The 14743-nt window shown below is 38.6% G+C and overlaps 1 protein-coding gene across 6 annotated transcripts; it reads right to left on the bottom strand.

The window, feature by feature from the left end:
- Nucleotides 1-1683: 1683 nt before the first annotated feature.
- On the bottom strand, nucleotides 1684-11581 carry LOC133444602 (protein mono-ADP-ribosyltransferase PARP6-like). Of its 6 annotated transcripts, none has more exons than XM_061722452.1 (23): nucleotides 11257-11581; nucleotides 11050-11131; nucleotides 10672-10749; nucleotides 10261-10358; nucleotides 10109-10169; nucleotides 8058-8148; nucleotides 7910-7976; nucleotides 7653-7799; nucleotides 7420-7561; nucleotides 5987-6118; nucleotides 4831-4926; nucleotides 4622-4714; nucleotides 4418-4543; nucleotides 4262-4327; nucleotides 4050-4117; nucleotides 3883-3931; nucleotides 2871-2983; nucleotides 2697-2769; nucleotides 2490-2559; nucleotides 2328-2407; nucleotides 2158-2227; nucleotides 1997-2097; nucleotides 1684-1889 (listed from the first exon to the last, which is right to left on the bottom strand). In XM_061722452.1, the coding sequence occupies exons 2-23, from the start codon at nucleotides 11050-11052 to the stop codon at nucleotides 1776-1778; spliced, it is 1938 nt and encodes a 645-aa protein (XP_061578436.1). In that variant the 5' UTR covers nucleotides 11053-11131; nucleotides 11257-11581; the 3' UTR covers nucleotides 1684-1775. The 6 variants fall into 6 exon arrangements, with proteins under 6 accessions (XP_061578436.1, XP_061578438.1, XP_061578437.1 ...); XM_061722454.1 differs by having other exon boundaries at nucleotides 1997-2081; XM_061722453.1 differs by having other exon boundaries at nucleotides 10261-10355.
- Between the last annotated feature and the right edge of the window lie 3162 nt (nucleotides 11582-14743).

Here is a 14743-nt window from a genome sequence, read left to right as displayed (position 1 = left end):
GGATATCCTCCAGAGTTTTAGTTGAATGTATTTGCTGCTTGTAGCATTAAAGTGGGTCATCTCATTTCAAGACATTGAAAAGGTTAAGTGATAGCAGGCTCACTTTTAGAGGCAGCACAAACCCAAAAATATCGCCAGACGCTCCAGATTGTAATGCTGCCCCAGAAATCCTTGGAAGTCGGAGGTCGGAACCAGGAATGACGTCACGCCCAAGCTGACTGCAAAGTTAAAACACGCATGTTCGTCTGCCAAAAACCTTTCTATGCATCAGATCAACAAACAGCATAGCAACACATCTACTGATAAAAAACCAACAGGACTTTATTGATGCTACTAGCAGCTATGTACAGTTGTGAAGTCTGGGTAGGGGAGATTTCTGACTTTCTGCACTCAAATTCCAACTTCAGGGGTCATTCCAGTTGAAACTTTAAACAAGAACTTGGAAATCCAACAGATGGAACGCAGAACAACGAATCTGTTAAAATAACTCATTAACCTCCAGCTATCTGGGAAATATGCTAGTTGATATGGTGATGCTTCAAAATTGATATTACCGTAGTCACTTTCTTTCTTTTTTTTTTTTTAAAGTTATTTTACAACACAAATATAGTCCACGCTGGACTGTTATGGCGCTTTTCCACTAGTACCTACTCAGCACGCTTCTACCCGCCACGCCCCCGTCTTGCGCTTTTCCACTACGGGCCGAGGCGGGTGCAGCCGTGCCAAGCAGATACTTTTTCTGTAACTTTTCTGCCGAGGTTCTAACCGTGCTGAGCCGGCACTATATCTGACGTCACCACCCTCCACACCACCGATTGGTCGGGGGGCCGTCAGACGTTTGAATCAGGAAGCGGGAGTCAGCGCGAGAGCGACTCGCTGCGATTTTATTATACAGCGCAAACGTCTGTTTGGTGATCCAACTCTGAGGTGCAGATGTTCATAAACCTGGTGGCTGACGAGAGAATTAAAAAAAGAATGTAGACGGGTGATAAGGAACGATCAGATCCACAGGCGCTCTGTTTTACTCTCAGCCGCTCGCGGCTCCAGCTGATTTCTGATCAGCGTCGACATGAACAAAGGGGTTGCGCAATCGATTACGCCCTTCTGTCGAACATCTTCTCATCAGTTTAATATTTCCTTTAGAGGTCCTAAACTCTGGAACAATTTAGATATGTCTCTGAGGTCCACATTGTCATTTATATCCTTCAAAAAATTGCTGAAAAAACATCTCATGTCCTAATTTTTCAATGTATTCTCTATTATGTATCTTTGTTTTCTTTTCATGTTTATAATTAGAGTTTTCCTATGTTTGTACATTTAATTTTCTGTTTACAGTAGATGACGGGAGTGGAACTCTGTACAAGCCCTCTGGGCTTCGTTCCCTCCTTGCACTATTTTTTCAAATTGTTCTAAATAAATAAATAAGTACAAATACAGCAGCTTCGCTCCAACCCGCCCACTTCTCACCTGGCTGTGGAAAAAGAAACGAGGACAAAACGGGTGGAGCCGGGATGAGGCGTGACGAGCCGTACCGAGGCAAGTCGGGCTGAGTAGGTACTAGTGGAAAAGCGCCGGAGTATATATTTGAGTAGATATTTGTTAGAGTATATATTTGTTATGGAACTGACACAGTATAAACTGTGAAGAAAAACAGAAAACATTCAGATTTATTGAGCAAAATTATCAAATCATGTAAAAGTTTATTAGAAAATTTAACACAATTACAAAACATAAGGTCACAATTCAAAAACCTGCAAAATATTAGTAGAAGTATGTCAGTGTTTTGAGTTTCTCAGCACGACTTTGAATTGATTACTTGTAAAATTTCCTCCTGGATTTGTGGTTCCTGCGTGTCGATGTCCACGTCTCCCACCTGGCCGTTTTCGTAGCTGTTCCAGACAAAACCAGACTGAGGTTGGAAAACAGAACTGGGTATCTTTGTGTTTTAATTGAGCTATGAGGCTGTTAGAAACGCTCAGCTTGGCATTGTACTCACACAAAGAGGAAGCGTGTACACACATGATCCGGCACCGTACACACCCAGATGTTCCCGTGTTTCCGCAGATCTTTTGAGGTAATCACTGTTAAAGCACACAGCTGTCAGGTGAAACATTATAACATGGAAATCCTTTGACACGCCAATGTTTAACAACTCACCTTCACAGAGGGCAATGCAGTTTAAGTTTTGGCTTTGTGGAAACCTGCTTTGCCCCTGTTGTTCTTCAAACTAAAACAGAATAAAGGATGATAAACAAAAACAACAACAGCATGTTCTTTTCCAGACTACATAGACAGGAAGGCTTGATAAATACGAGGGATAATCTGACCTGTTTTATTATATTTATTCGGTTGTGCTTCATTATGAGCTCTTCCTTGGTTGGCATTTGATGTTGTCCTTTCCCCATCTCTGAACAAAGAAGAGGCGTTTGTTCATAAATATGATGATGTGATGATAAAGTTGTGTGAGAAAGTACTGAAGTTAGACTTACCAGAATATCCAAAAGATATGCTTGAAATGGGACTCAAGTAGATGCCTTTCCCATATGCAGCTCCGTGAAGCTTAGAAAGAAAACCATAAAACCAGATTTTTAATACAGTTCAGTGGCTCAAATGTTCTTGCAATCCTTTGAATATCTATGTAAAACAGGTAAAAATAAATAAAAACATAGGAGAACATTCATAATTTCATACACTACCTGTAATTTTGTGTAAGAAGCGTTAACTAAGCCTTTCCTCAGGATGGAGTGCCAGTTTTCTATGTGGGAACCGCTGAAAGAGGGAAAGAAAACTGTGGGGTTCAAGTGTTTGAAGCAGGGATGATGCATTGACATGAATGTATTCAGATGACATTTAGCTTTGATTTTACTCACTGAAAAGCAAAAGTGCTGCCATAGAGTGTCCTGGCAGTTTGAAAACGAACCTCTTTGGATGGAGGGCTGCTGATCAGCAGGAACTGATGCGGTGTGCGCATAAACTTCAGCTGCTGTTGAGGACCAAATCATATAAATGAATGAGACCAACAACGTCATCAGGCTTATGAAGGACAGACGGAAGTCCAACTCAACCATGCACTTGTCTATCCCTTGAACAGGGCAAGAACAAACATGATGTTTTGCTGACATACTGAGGAAATCTATTAAATATTTTACACCAACGTACACATCAGTCAGGTAAAAATGAGAAAAAAAAAGCATTTTGACAGGATTAGTCATATTTAAAAGGAGGAAAAGTGGAGGATGAGGGTGGGTGACTTTTTTATGAATTCTGACATTTTTTTCCCATGCAGAACTCTTGTAACAGTTGAAGGAAGAATTTGTTTGTTAGCTTCAAAATTCTTATTTTTTCCTCAGAATGAAGAATTGTTTTTCTTTAGAGTTATGAGACTGAAATTAGAATTCATAGATTGTGAATTTCTGACCTTTTTCCACTAGAAATTTTAAGATTAAAAGTTTTGAAATTAAGGCAGAATTCTCACTTTTTTCCCCCCGATTTTAAACTTTTAAATTCTGAGATTAATGATGGAATTCTGACTTTTTTCCTCCTCAGAACGCTAAAATCCCATCATTATTAAAGATTCTTATGTTATTATTTTCAGAAATTGAGAGTAAGTCTACGCTCTCACTTTTTTTTGACAATTTTGAAATCAAAGTTAGAATTTAGACTCTTTTCTTGAAATTCCGAGATAAAAAGGTTACATTTTCCTAGAAATTCTTTATAAAAAAAAATTATTAAAAAGCAGAATTATCACTTTTTTCCCTTTGTTATCTTGAGATGTTTTTCAGTATTCTGAATTTTCTTCTTTCTTTCAATTCTTCAACAAAACAAGCAAAACATAAATCTTTGGCTTTCCCACTAGATATCAAACTACAGATTCCAAATTACCATGTTCAGTGGAAGCTTGACAATGTGTGACCTATTGCTCGCCAGAATCCTGTGAGGAAACATGCAATCACACTGTAATCAACATAGACTACTATTTTAATGCCAGTTCACATTTATAACAGAAGAAGAAAAACAAATCAAGTTCTAATTTAGATTCTGTCTCTCACCACTGTAATAATGGAGAAGCGAGCGGGTCTAACTTGTCCATTTGCTTCTTGATCTCAGAATATGGACCCTGGATATGATATGCAAAAATAATATAATCCAGTTTAATCTCTGCAGATGTAAATGAACCATTCATCAGTTTTTGAACATAAGAATTAGATGTGAATTTTGAAAACAGAACCAAAAGCAGTTCATTTTTTTTAAGAGCACTCACCTGTCCCATCCTTCTGATTAGCAGGACTATATCCAGAGCTCTCTGAAGCCTGTCATAGCTCCTTTTCTGTAATAAAGAATAAAATATTTGGACCATTTGTAAAGAAATGAAGCAAGTCCGTTACAAATGAGGTCAGTAACATCTTTCAGCCCATACCTTGGGACTAAAGGCCAGAATTTTGGGGTTGTTTGGATCAACAACAGAGGGGTACGGTTCAAATATGACGTTCTTGCGTGATGACTGAAGGGCAGCTCTGCACATGGCTACTAACAGGTCAATCACCTGTAAGAGCAGGGATTACTGGACCACTGAACTGCACTTTGTTATCACAAACACAATAGATAAAAAAGTGTTACTGACCTCGGCACCGGTCGCAACCTCTTCCGTTGCTCCAGACATAACTCCCAGCATGTGAAACGAAAACACACACAGCTCCCTGCAGCAAACGGCCGGCTGGAAACACAAAGTCATTTATAGACAGTTTAAAAAAAAAAAAGAAAGACACCTGCAATGTTTATCCCAACGATGAGCTGCCACACTGCTTGTGACTTCCTTGTGTGAACCTGTACCTTAAGCATCGGGCCATTCTGAAAGACATGCCGCTCATCACAAATAATGCAGTATTCATTGAGCGTCGGGATTCTCTGTTCAGCATACCTCATCATCTGTGTACACAAAGAACATCAAACAATACAATATACGTCTTGTACTTTTCCATTCATTTAGACACACACCTATATTCATAAACCTGTTTAGACTTTTCTTTGAGAACATTAAAAACCAAAGATGTCTCCTTTTTTGTAACAGTTTGGATGGTCCATTATATGTCTAGTACACAGCACATGGTGGCTATGTCTTTAGAAAGAAAATCAGGAATACTGATTGTCTGAGCACAATATTCCTTTCCATTGTGTGACAGTCCGTCCCAGAAACGTTGGAAAAGTTTAAAAAAAGGCTTTCATTTGTAGATTAAATTTGTAAGTGGAATTTGTGAATGTAATTCTGTATTGTAGGTCTTGTCAAATGTTTCCCAGTGTAGCCTTTTGCCAATGTGGTGATAACAGCTACTTCTTAGGCCTGCACCCTTGCTATTTATGCACCGACATTCCAGATTTCTTGGATAATTCAATAGTATCATGCACTGTAGAGCAACAAATATGGAAATAGTTTCCAATCTTTCTTCAAAGAACATGGTTTTCAAACAAATCAAATTTTCTCTTATTAGTTTGTTGGCAAAGGGGAGACACTCTGTCCAATCTGACTGAACCTTTCATTGATAATGGGCTTGTACCAAATCACCATTTCAATCACCTTTTGACATTATTCAATTGAAATAATAGAAAGATTTTTCTTTCACCTGCTTACTCGCACTAAATTGTCACTATAACAACTGCCTTTGCAATGTGATGCAGGTGAAATACAAACATTCATGTAAATAAACCAATTAAATCACTTTTTCAAAATAAGAGAATCGGGTTTATATTCTCTGCAAATAATTTTTTTTTTTTACATTTGTGCCAATCCTGTTACGGTTTATATTTCATCTGTGCTTTTCATGTATCATAGACAGCTTTTAAAATCATTTCGGCAAGTAGTTGAACCAACAAATTTCATGTTAACTGTGTTGTTGTATTATTGCAGTGGATTCTTAATTAATTTAATGGTACGGTCAATGAGATCCTGCAAAAGCTACAGGAAAATCTCGACTGATGAGTGCAGTTTTACCTGTACCAAGAAGCCATGCTGCAGAGTTGGCGTGCTCTTGCAGTGCCCGACGGCCTCGGAGCTGAACAGCAGCTCTACCAGCTGTTTGGCGCTCAGCTGCGCTGAAGATCTGACGGCTGAGACCATCACTCTCTGTGGAAGGAGGGACATACATTCTGAATTATGAGAAACCTGGCCTTGTGAGAACTCATAAAACATTTACCGGTACATGTAAATATATGTATATATTGATGTATATAGTAAATTGATTTAGACTTTTTAATAATTGTTCATACTCCAGCCAAGAATTCTATTCACAGTAAATTCTCATTTGATCCATAGGTGTGCCCTGACTGGAAACAAAAAGAGTTGACTGATGATAGAAACGTTTCCTTAGAGAAACGTTTCTATAGTGGAAGTATTTCTATGTATTTTATTTCTGTTTGTCATCAGTAATCAGGGAAAGGAGCTTTTTTACACTCATTAATCAAATTTCCGGCAAGCAGTTTTCACGTCTTCACTGGGATTTTGCACCATAACCCCATCAGCAGATAGTTGGAAGGTTTGCATTCATGGCTCCACTTGTTAGGATTTAAGTTCTATCTGCCTGTCCCAAAGATCCTTAACATCACATCATATTGTTAACATCAAGCAACGACCATAACATAAGGTGATAACTTGCATTCAACTTCCTTAAGCTAAACCAAAGTGTCATTCTTGTATCCACACAAGCCTAATCTTTTTCTTTCTTTAAAAAAAAAATATATCTCCAAACTGATATGAACTGATACATTCTTTATCCAAACAAGCTTTTACAGACCCTTTCTGTGCCTGTGTTGGAGAAACGACTGCTCATTGGTTGGTGCCATTGGAGAGCTTCAAATGTTGATACCAGAATTTGTCTCATTCATTACCTAGATGATAATCCTAAACCAAATCTAGAAGATCCAAAAGATTGAAATGCTAAAAAAAATTAACAAAAAAAAAAACCTCTTTAACATAGACAGTAATGGAAGGTGTAATTTTGTCATTTCCAGACATCATCATTATTGTCCCGAAACATGTATTGGGGAATAAATATTTCTTAACAAATATTTAAAGCAGCACAAAGGAAATTTTATGCGGAAATTCGCTTTTATGACTATCCAAGATTACTCTTACTCTGTGACTCTAATCTTCTTTTCCACCATTATTTTTTTAGTCTCTTACTTTAATCACCTCTTTATGTCCACTGAAGCTCTGTGAGCTACTTTCATTATTTCTGATGTTTGACAGAGTCCTGCAAGCAATGCACAGTTGTTGCAAGAGACAACTGGGATGGGAGTCCAAAGTTACTTTGGCTGGGTTTTGCTGATAGACACACTCTGTGACATCTACACAACCCTTCCTAAAAGTAAGCAAATATTCTTTCAAATTAAACTTAAACTAATATTTTAATTACGAAAGACTCCTACCTTTCCACTGGGAGTGTATGTGAAAAGCTCTCCAGCTGGATTCTTGATGGTATAGGATGTTGTGTGGTTTGTAAAACGATGGGATTTCATTGCATGTAAATTGATCTTTCCCCTCATAGCCAGTCCAGGGATCTCATTTGGTCTGTTTATTGAAAAAAAGAGGGAATTAGTACATAAAATAACAGATTCCTCCAATCATCACTTCACAGCTCTGTGATTATGCTTTCTCATACTTGGAAATTGGCAGCCAAATGCCAAGTCTCGCACGGAACTTCCGGATCCCATTTGACTTGAACCAGCTGTGTCTCCTCTTCTGTCGGATCACGACGCTGTCATTCGTCAGGTGTTTCCACTCTCGCGATATGAAGACTGTGAGAATACTGAGAAACAGACTAGATATTGTCAGTATAATGAGAGGATGGGTATAAATATAAGTTCCTGCTAAACAAACAATATCACTGTCATGCAGGTTGAAAGTGTGAGCACTCACTTCTGCAGTTGTCTCCCAATACTGAAATTATCAGCATGAGTTGGCTGGAAGATCTCAACTGAAGGAGCTGAGACGAAGAACATCATTTAATTAGATTTCATATCAATGTCTAGTAAGTTTTACCTACAGAACAGTTGCTAGTTCTCACCAGGTCCATCCAGATACTGAGACAACGAGAAGTGCAGACGGATAATGATGGGCTCTGATAGATTGATTGACCAGATTTTGGCCACTTCCTCCTGTGGACACCAGGCAGTGTGATCATCACTCATCAGCACTGTGCTAAGACCATACACTTCATGATACATAAAAATGGAGGAAAAAAAGGGCTAATATTTTGAAATATAAAGCAATACACCATAATTTGGGGCATTATTTTATTTTCTGTCAATCCCAAAATGTAATACTGTCATGGTCTAGGGTTTCTGTTGGTTTAGATTTTCTTTTCTTGTGCTGTTCTTGGTTCTTCTGAAAATCTGTTTCTTGGTTCTGTTTGAATTCCTTGGCCCAATCTCTCCTGATTGTCTGCACTTGTGTCTTGTCAGCCTTTCAGAGTGTGTATTTTTTAATCTTTCTTACCCTTCTTCCCTGCTGATCTGCTGTTTGCCCTATCCTGGTGTAAGACATGAGGTAGTGTTGTTTTCTTTTGTAGTTCCTCCAGTGTGCAGCACTTTATTTTGTAATTAAAGAACCTTTTTATTTGAAACTCCCTTCTCCTGAGTCTCCTGCATTTGGGTCCTACCTGTCCAGTTTGTGACATAGGCCTATATATATATATATATATTTATATATATATATATATATATATATATATATATATATATATATATATATATATATATATATATATATATATATATATATATATATATATATATATATATATATATATATATATATATTAAAACTGATGGGTACCATCCCGTTTTTCTTAAACTTTTAGTTGTCTTAGATATTTTCCTGGGTTGACACCTCAAGTAGGAAGCAATCAACAGAGAAATAAGGCTGGAGACGTGACATGTTTGGGTGTCTTTCCCCGCAACTGGCTCCACACATGAGGCTCACGTACAAAACACTTCCTTCTCCATATAAATATGACTGGATCGATGACCACTGCGTGCATTTCTCTTCTACCTATGTGGTTTGAGAAAAGTGTACCTCCGGCTGGAAAATATTGTGCATGATATAATAAAAGCTTGTATTAAAGGAGCTGTATGTAAGAGCAATAATAAAACGAATCATAAAATGACCCCGATATGTCAACAGACATTTAAAAATCATGTTCATTTCAAATACTTATGTCACTGACAACAGCACTCAAGCCAGGATATTCCAGTTTAAAAAGAGGAGTTGCAGCCCTCAACTGATGTTTATGTTGTCATTTTTTGTTTTGGCCTGAAGCTCCACCCTCCACCTATCTCCCAATCACCAAGTCAGTATTGTTTCTGAAGCTCCACCCTCCACCTATCTCCCAATCACCAAGTCAGTATTGTTTCGGCATCCGGGTTGCCAGCTCGGCTCTAATTATCGCAGCCATGGCAGCCTACGTTCCTGCTGCATTCTGCAGCCTACCTGGCAACCTCTGGTCGGGGGGAGGAGGGGGAGGGTACACGCCGCTCAACAATATTTTGAAAGTGACTGCAGTACCAGTTTTGGACATTTCTTACAGACGGCTCCTTTAACATTTGATTCTGTTCACTGGTTTTCCTATGGTGCAGCAGACAAACGAACATGCAGATCTTTCAATTCCTTTATGCATCTGTTCATAAGATCGTTGTGTTTTATTTCTATACAAATTAAACATGTAGCCCATCCATCCATCCATCCATCCATCCATCCATCCATCCATCCATCCATCCATCCATCCATCCATCCATCCATCCATCCATCCATCCATCCATCCATCCATCCATCCATCCATCCATCCACTAGCTACCTGCTAATTCTATTTTCACATGGATCTGAGAGGCAAGGTCGCCAGTCCATTGCAGGGCCACATATACACAAAAAACCAGACTCGCTCACTCCTATTGGTAATTACAATTACTACGTAGTAATGTAAGTAGTAAAAGAGGTACAGTATTGTGGCTAAAAGTTAATGATGCACATTTTGCTGTGATGGTTAATATGGAACATCTCCACACAATGGACACTTGACTACAGCTTAAATAATTTGTTAGTGCAGTAAACTTAACTTACAGTCAGGAAGCTGGTGTTCATGCTTAAGTCAACATCCACACCATCAATCGAATCATAGTCTCTGACGGAGGCAAAGATGGGAATAATGTCAGACTGCAGCTGGGATTACTTTATGATCAGGGAGCTGGTGAGAAATATGTTCAGATGTTCACCTGACAGACACTGCAGATTCTGAATACAAGGTCCTGACGGCCCTGATGTCCCGCTCCAACTGGGGGTGGTGATACAGGTTAGTAGCACAGCTCTCCTGCTGAGAAAAACACTAATGCGCTTACTGATGGTCCGACAGCTCAGCCCTGCAGGGGGCTGAAGGGTTAAACAACCTGCATGCTTCTACAAAAGCCAAGAAACAAAAAAAAAACGACTACTACTCCCATTACAACATAAAACGGACACAACACTATTTTAATTTTGATAATGGAATGCATTGCTCACAGTTTAAACCTGCTTGTGTATTATAAATCACTGACTAACTGTTAGTAGCCAAGTCCCATAAACATTTAACCAAAGGCAGCAATTTCTGGCAAAACATCTCACTTGAGGGCAATAAAATGAACGCTTACTTGGATTCCACAGAGGTCCTCGTCATCATCACTGTCTTCTTCACTGTAGCTCTCTGCGCCCTGCTGGCACTCTGGCTCCTGTGGAGATAATGGAGGAAAAATATCAATGAAAACAGCACTCAGTGTCACAATATTGGCAGATCATTTCAGATACACAAGTGCAATAAATACTACAGACAGTTAACATTTCAGGACACAAGGCACAAAGACAGTTTTGTCGTCCAAGACATGTCCAACGGTGTTGACTAGATCTCTGCTACATCACAAGGTGGCACAAATGGCTGCCTTAAAAACTCCTTTTGAAGATATTCAACACTGTTTTTCTACAGAATCATAAATTAAAAACTTAGGTAAAAAGTCAGGAGATAATGTACTCACCATCAGGTTATAGTCGTGTTCTTCTTCAGGAAAATGCAACAACCTGCTCACTCCAAGATGACTGAATGGATCAAACTCGGAGCTGAAGAAACATATGACACTTAATTTGGCTAACCTGCAACACCAAAATGTAAATCATTTTAATGATAAACCTGACACAAAGATGAGCTTCTTACTTCTTCTTCCTCTGGCAGAAGCTCTCCTTACCTTTGGTTTTGGACGGCAGAGATCCCACATTTTGAGCCCGACCTCCGGGTTACATGGTGACCCTCGATCTTCCACAATGACGAGAACCTGAAGTCAAGACCCGAATGGCTTCAGCAGTTTCTCTGTCTTATTTGTACGACCCCCAAAGAACCATCCTGCACGTTGTTCTCAAGCTATATCACATTTAGCAAAGAGATTGAAATGAGAATCCCTGGAGGCAGAGTTGAAGGATGTTGAAGTTTAGCATTTTTTTTTAGTCTCCCTGTTTTTCTGCTATGTGCCAGTCTGACCTTAATCAGCAGTTAGCCTTGTTAGCTGTCGCCTGCTGCTCTAGTCTGGCCAGATTAGACACTTCCAGGACTTTGTACATCTGTGCAAGTCTCCCCTTAACAAATGCATTTCTCAATGTAATCTACTTAGACATTAGAGGGTGTTTGTGTTGGAACGGGGGCACTATCACGAATCAACCAACACGGCCGAGTCAGTAAACCTCAGAACATTATGAGCTTTACGTTTCATTTGCTGCAAGGCTATTAATATACACAATTTATTCGATTTTTTTCTTCTGTTTTTATATCCTTCCACGTCTAATTAAAAAGAAAAGTACAGCCTGAAAAGTCAATTTTAGCAGTAGAGTTAAACCCTAAGGAGAAGTTAGAGCTTTCATAATGATGACCAGTTTGTTGAATAGTAAGTTAAACAACAAAGGTTGACAATAATGCTGTACAGATAAACAAAGTAATATCAATGAAGACACAAAGCCAAAAATGAAAATATCTAATGCAATAAAGTCGTCTCATTAATAATTAAAGTAAAAAGATTATAATAAATAAAAAGTCAGTACTAAAAGCTAAAGAAAAAATTACGTTTTAAAGAGAGTTTTAAAAATGATTGAAGGAGTTTGCAGCTCTGATAATAATAATAATAATAATAATAATAATAATAATAATAATAATAATAATAATAATAATAATAATAATAATAATAATAATAATAATAATAATAATAATACATTTAATTTATAATGCACTTTTCATTCGGAGAATCTCAAAGTGCTACAAAAAGAGAAACACTGTTCCACAGTTTTTAGTCTTTATTTATTCAGTCATGTCAGGACCTGTAAGGTGTCATTAAAATTAATAACAGTAATTCAGCAGTTTAACCACAAGTTGACGCTGCAGACTTGTTAACGGAAACTCCAGAGAGTTCTACCAGTTCACCACGAGAGGGCGCTGCAGTTAAATTCATGAGATAGGGGAAGAGAGAGAGAGAGAGAGAGAGAGAGAGAGAGAGAGAGAGCGAGAGAGAGAGAGAGAGAGAGAGAGAGAGAGAGAGAGAGAGAGAGAGAGAGAGAGAGAGACTCCCAAGCACGCAGTGTCCTGAATATAGACTGGGATGTTTTATGAGGCAAAGCTGCAGCACTGAAATGTCACTGTTCTGCAGAGGATTTCATTGTGGATTTAAACAATATTTTTCAATATTTTTGTTTGTAACGTTTACACCCCTATTATCACTTTTATCAGTCACTTTTGATCTTATTGCAGCTCAGGTTTCCTTGTGTTCTTTTTGAAAGTACAGTGTGTATCATATTGTGAGATTAACTTTTACCAAGTCTAAAAATAACCCCCCCGCGACAACACCCACTAGTTTTCTAAATGGGGCTCTTGAAGCCTCTTTTTCCTCATACTGGATAACTTCCAGCTTGAAGCCCACATGGAAGTGAGAAAAGCTGCAGCTACTTCACTGACCACCGGAGGCTGGATTCAATCTCCACTGACTCCAATTTAAAATGTCAAACTTTTCAGCCTGGGTCAAAATGACAATTCCGCAGGGAGTTATTTTTTTTCTACCACATTAGGTAAAATTAAAAGAAAAGAAACTAATTTATGGGTTTTTTGGTTTTCAGACAGCATAGCTAATGGCTCGCTGTCATCACTTGTGGTACTTAGTGCTTGGCCCTGTAAGGACTTCTGATCAGCTTGTGATCTGACGTTACATCAGTCGTGCATACTTTAAAGAAAGCTGTTAGTTTAACTAACAGACCACTGTGACAGGCCCAGATTTAGCCTGGCAGGGTCAGAGGACAAAGCTTGACTAAGAGCATGCAGCTTGCCCTAACAGAGAGTTGCAGCAGTCATTTGTGATGTAGTAACTGAAATTACATTTAAAATGTGAGGCCCCCCTGCAAATATTCGCCAGCAGATCCATTGTGGATCAGCTGAAGGAGCTGGGAGCCACAGGGAATCATTTCAGGACCTTTACAAGCAGACGTCTGTGAGAACCTGCAGCTAATCACCCTGCAGTTCAGGTAGCAGCAGGCTAAGTCACCACAGGTCCCAGGCAGAGCTCTGCTAGCTCTCGTTTACCTCTGGCAACATTTGTTGTTTTGGTAGCAACACTTGCAATGAGGATGTCTGGACAGATTTGATGAGAACAAATTCAAATTATTATCAATTAGTGTCACAAGTTACCAGTGTTGGGGTAGTTACTCAAAAAAAGTAATCCATTACATATTACTAGTTACTTTTAAAAAAAGTAATCCCTTACACTACTTAGTTACTGGTTGCTGAAAGTAACTAGTTACATTACTAGTTACATTACTTTTGGATTACTCCGCAATATCACCTGAGCTGCACCATAACTCGATTGCCAATGAACAACATTTATACAGGACTGTCTCAGAAAATTAGAATATTGTGATTTTCTGTAATGCAATTACAAAAACAAAAATGTCATACATTCTGGATTTATTACAAATCAACTGAAATATTGCAAGCCTTTTATTATTTTAATATTGCTGATCATGGTTTACAGCTTAAGAAAACTCAAATATCCTATCTCAAAAAATTAGAATATTCTGGGAATCTTAATCTTAAACTGTAAGCCATAATCAGCAATATTAAAATAATAAAAGGCTTGCAATATTTCAGTTGATTTGTAATGAATCCAGAATGTATGACATTTTTGTTATTTTAAATTGCATTACAGAAAATAAAGAACTTTATCACAATATTCTAATTTTCTGAGACAGTCCTGTAGTTGGAACTTTATTACTGCAGTGCCCAGATCAGCACCAGAAGTCCCGTAAAATCCCGTAAAACCCCGTAAGATCACGTTAAAGGCTGATTTATGGTTCTGCGTTACACCAACGCAGAACTTACGGCGTAGAGTATGCGGCGACGCGCACCGTACGGTGTGTGTCGCCGCATACCCTACGCCGTAGGCACTGCGTCGATTTAACGCGGAACCATAAATCAGCCCCAAGTCAGACAAGTGTTGCAGCGCATGGTGAAGACGCATGAAAGGCAAGTTTGATTTTCTTTTCTGTTCTCCCATTCTACATGTAGTTGAAAAGCTTAAAGTAACTAAAGTAACGTATTTTTTCTTGTCTTAGAGTAACTATAACGGGATTACCCAAATTACAACTGTAACGCGTTACATTACTGCGTTACTGGCGAATGTAATCTTGTTACAGTAACGCGTTTCT

This window comes from Cololabis saira, chromosome 5 (assembly GCF_033807715.1).
Source record: "Cololabis saira isolate AMF1-May2022 chromosome 5, fColSai1.1, whole genome shotgun sequence".
Lineage (NCBI taxonomy): Eukaryota > Metazoa > Chordata > Actinopteri > Beloniformes > Belonidae > Cololabis > Cololabis saira.
Note: the sequence above shows the minus strand (reverse complement) of the source record. Positions and strands in the feature narration are given on the sequence as shown.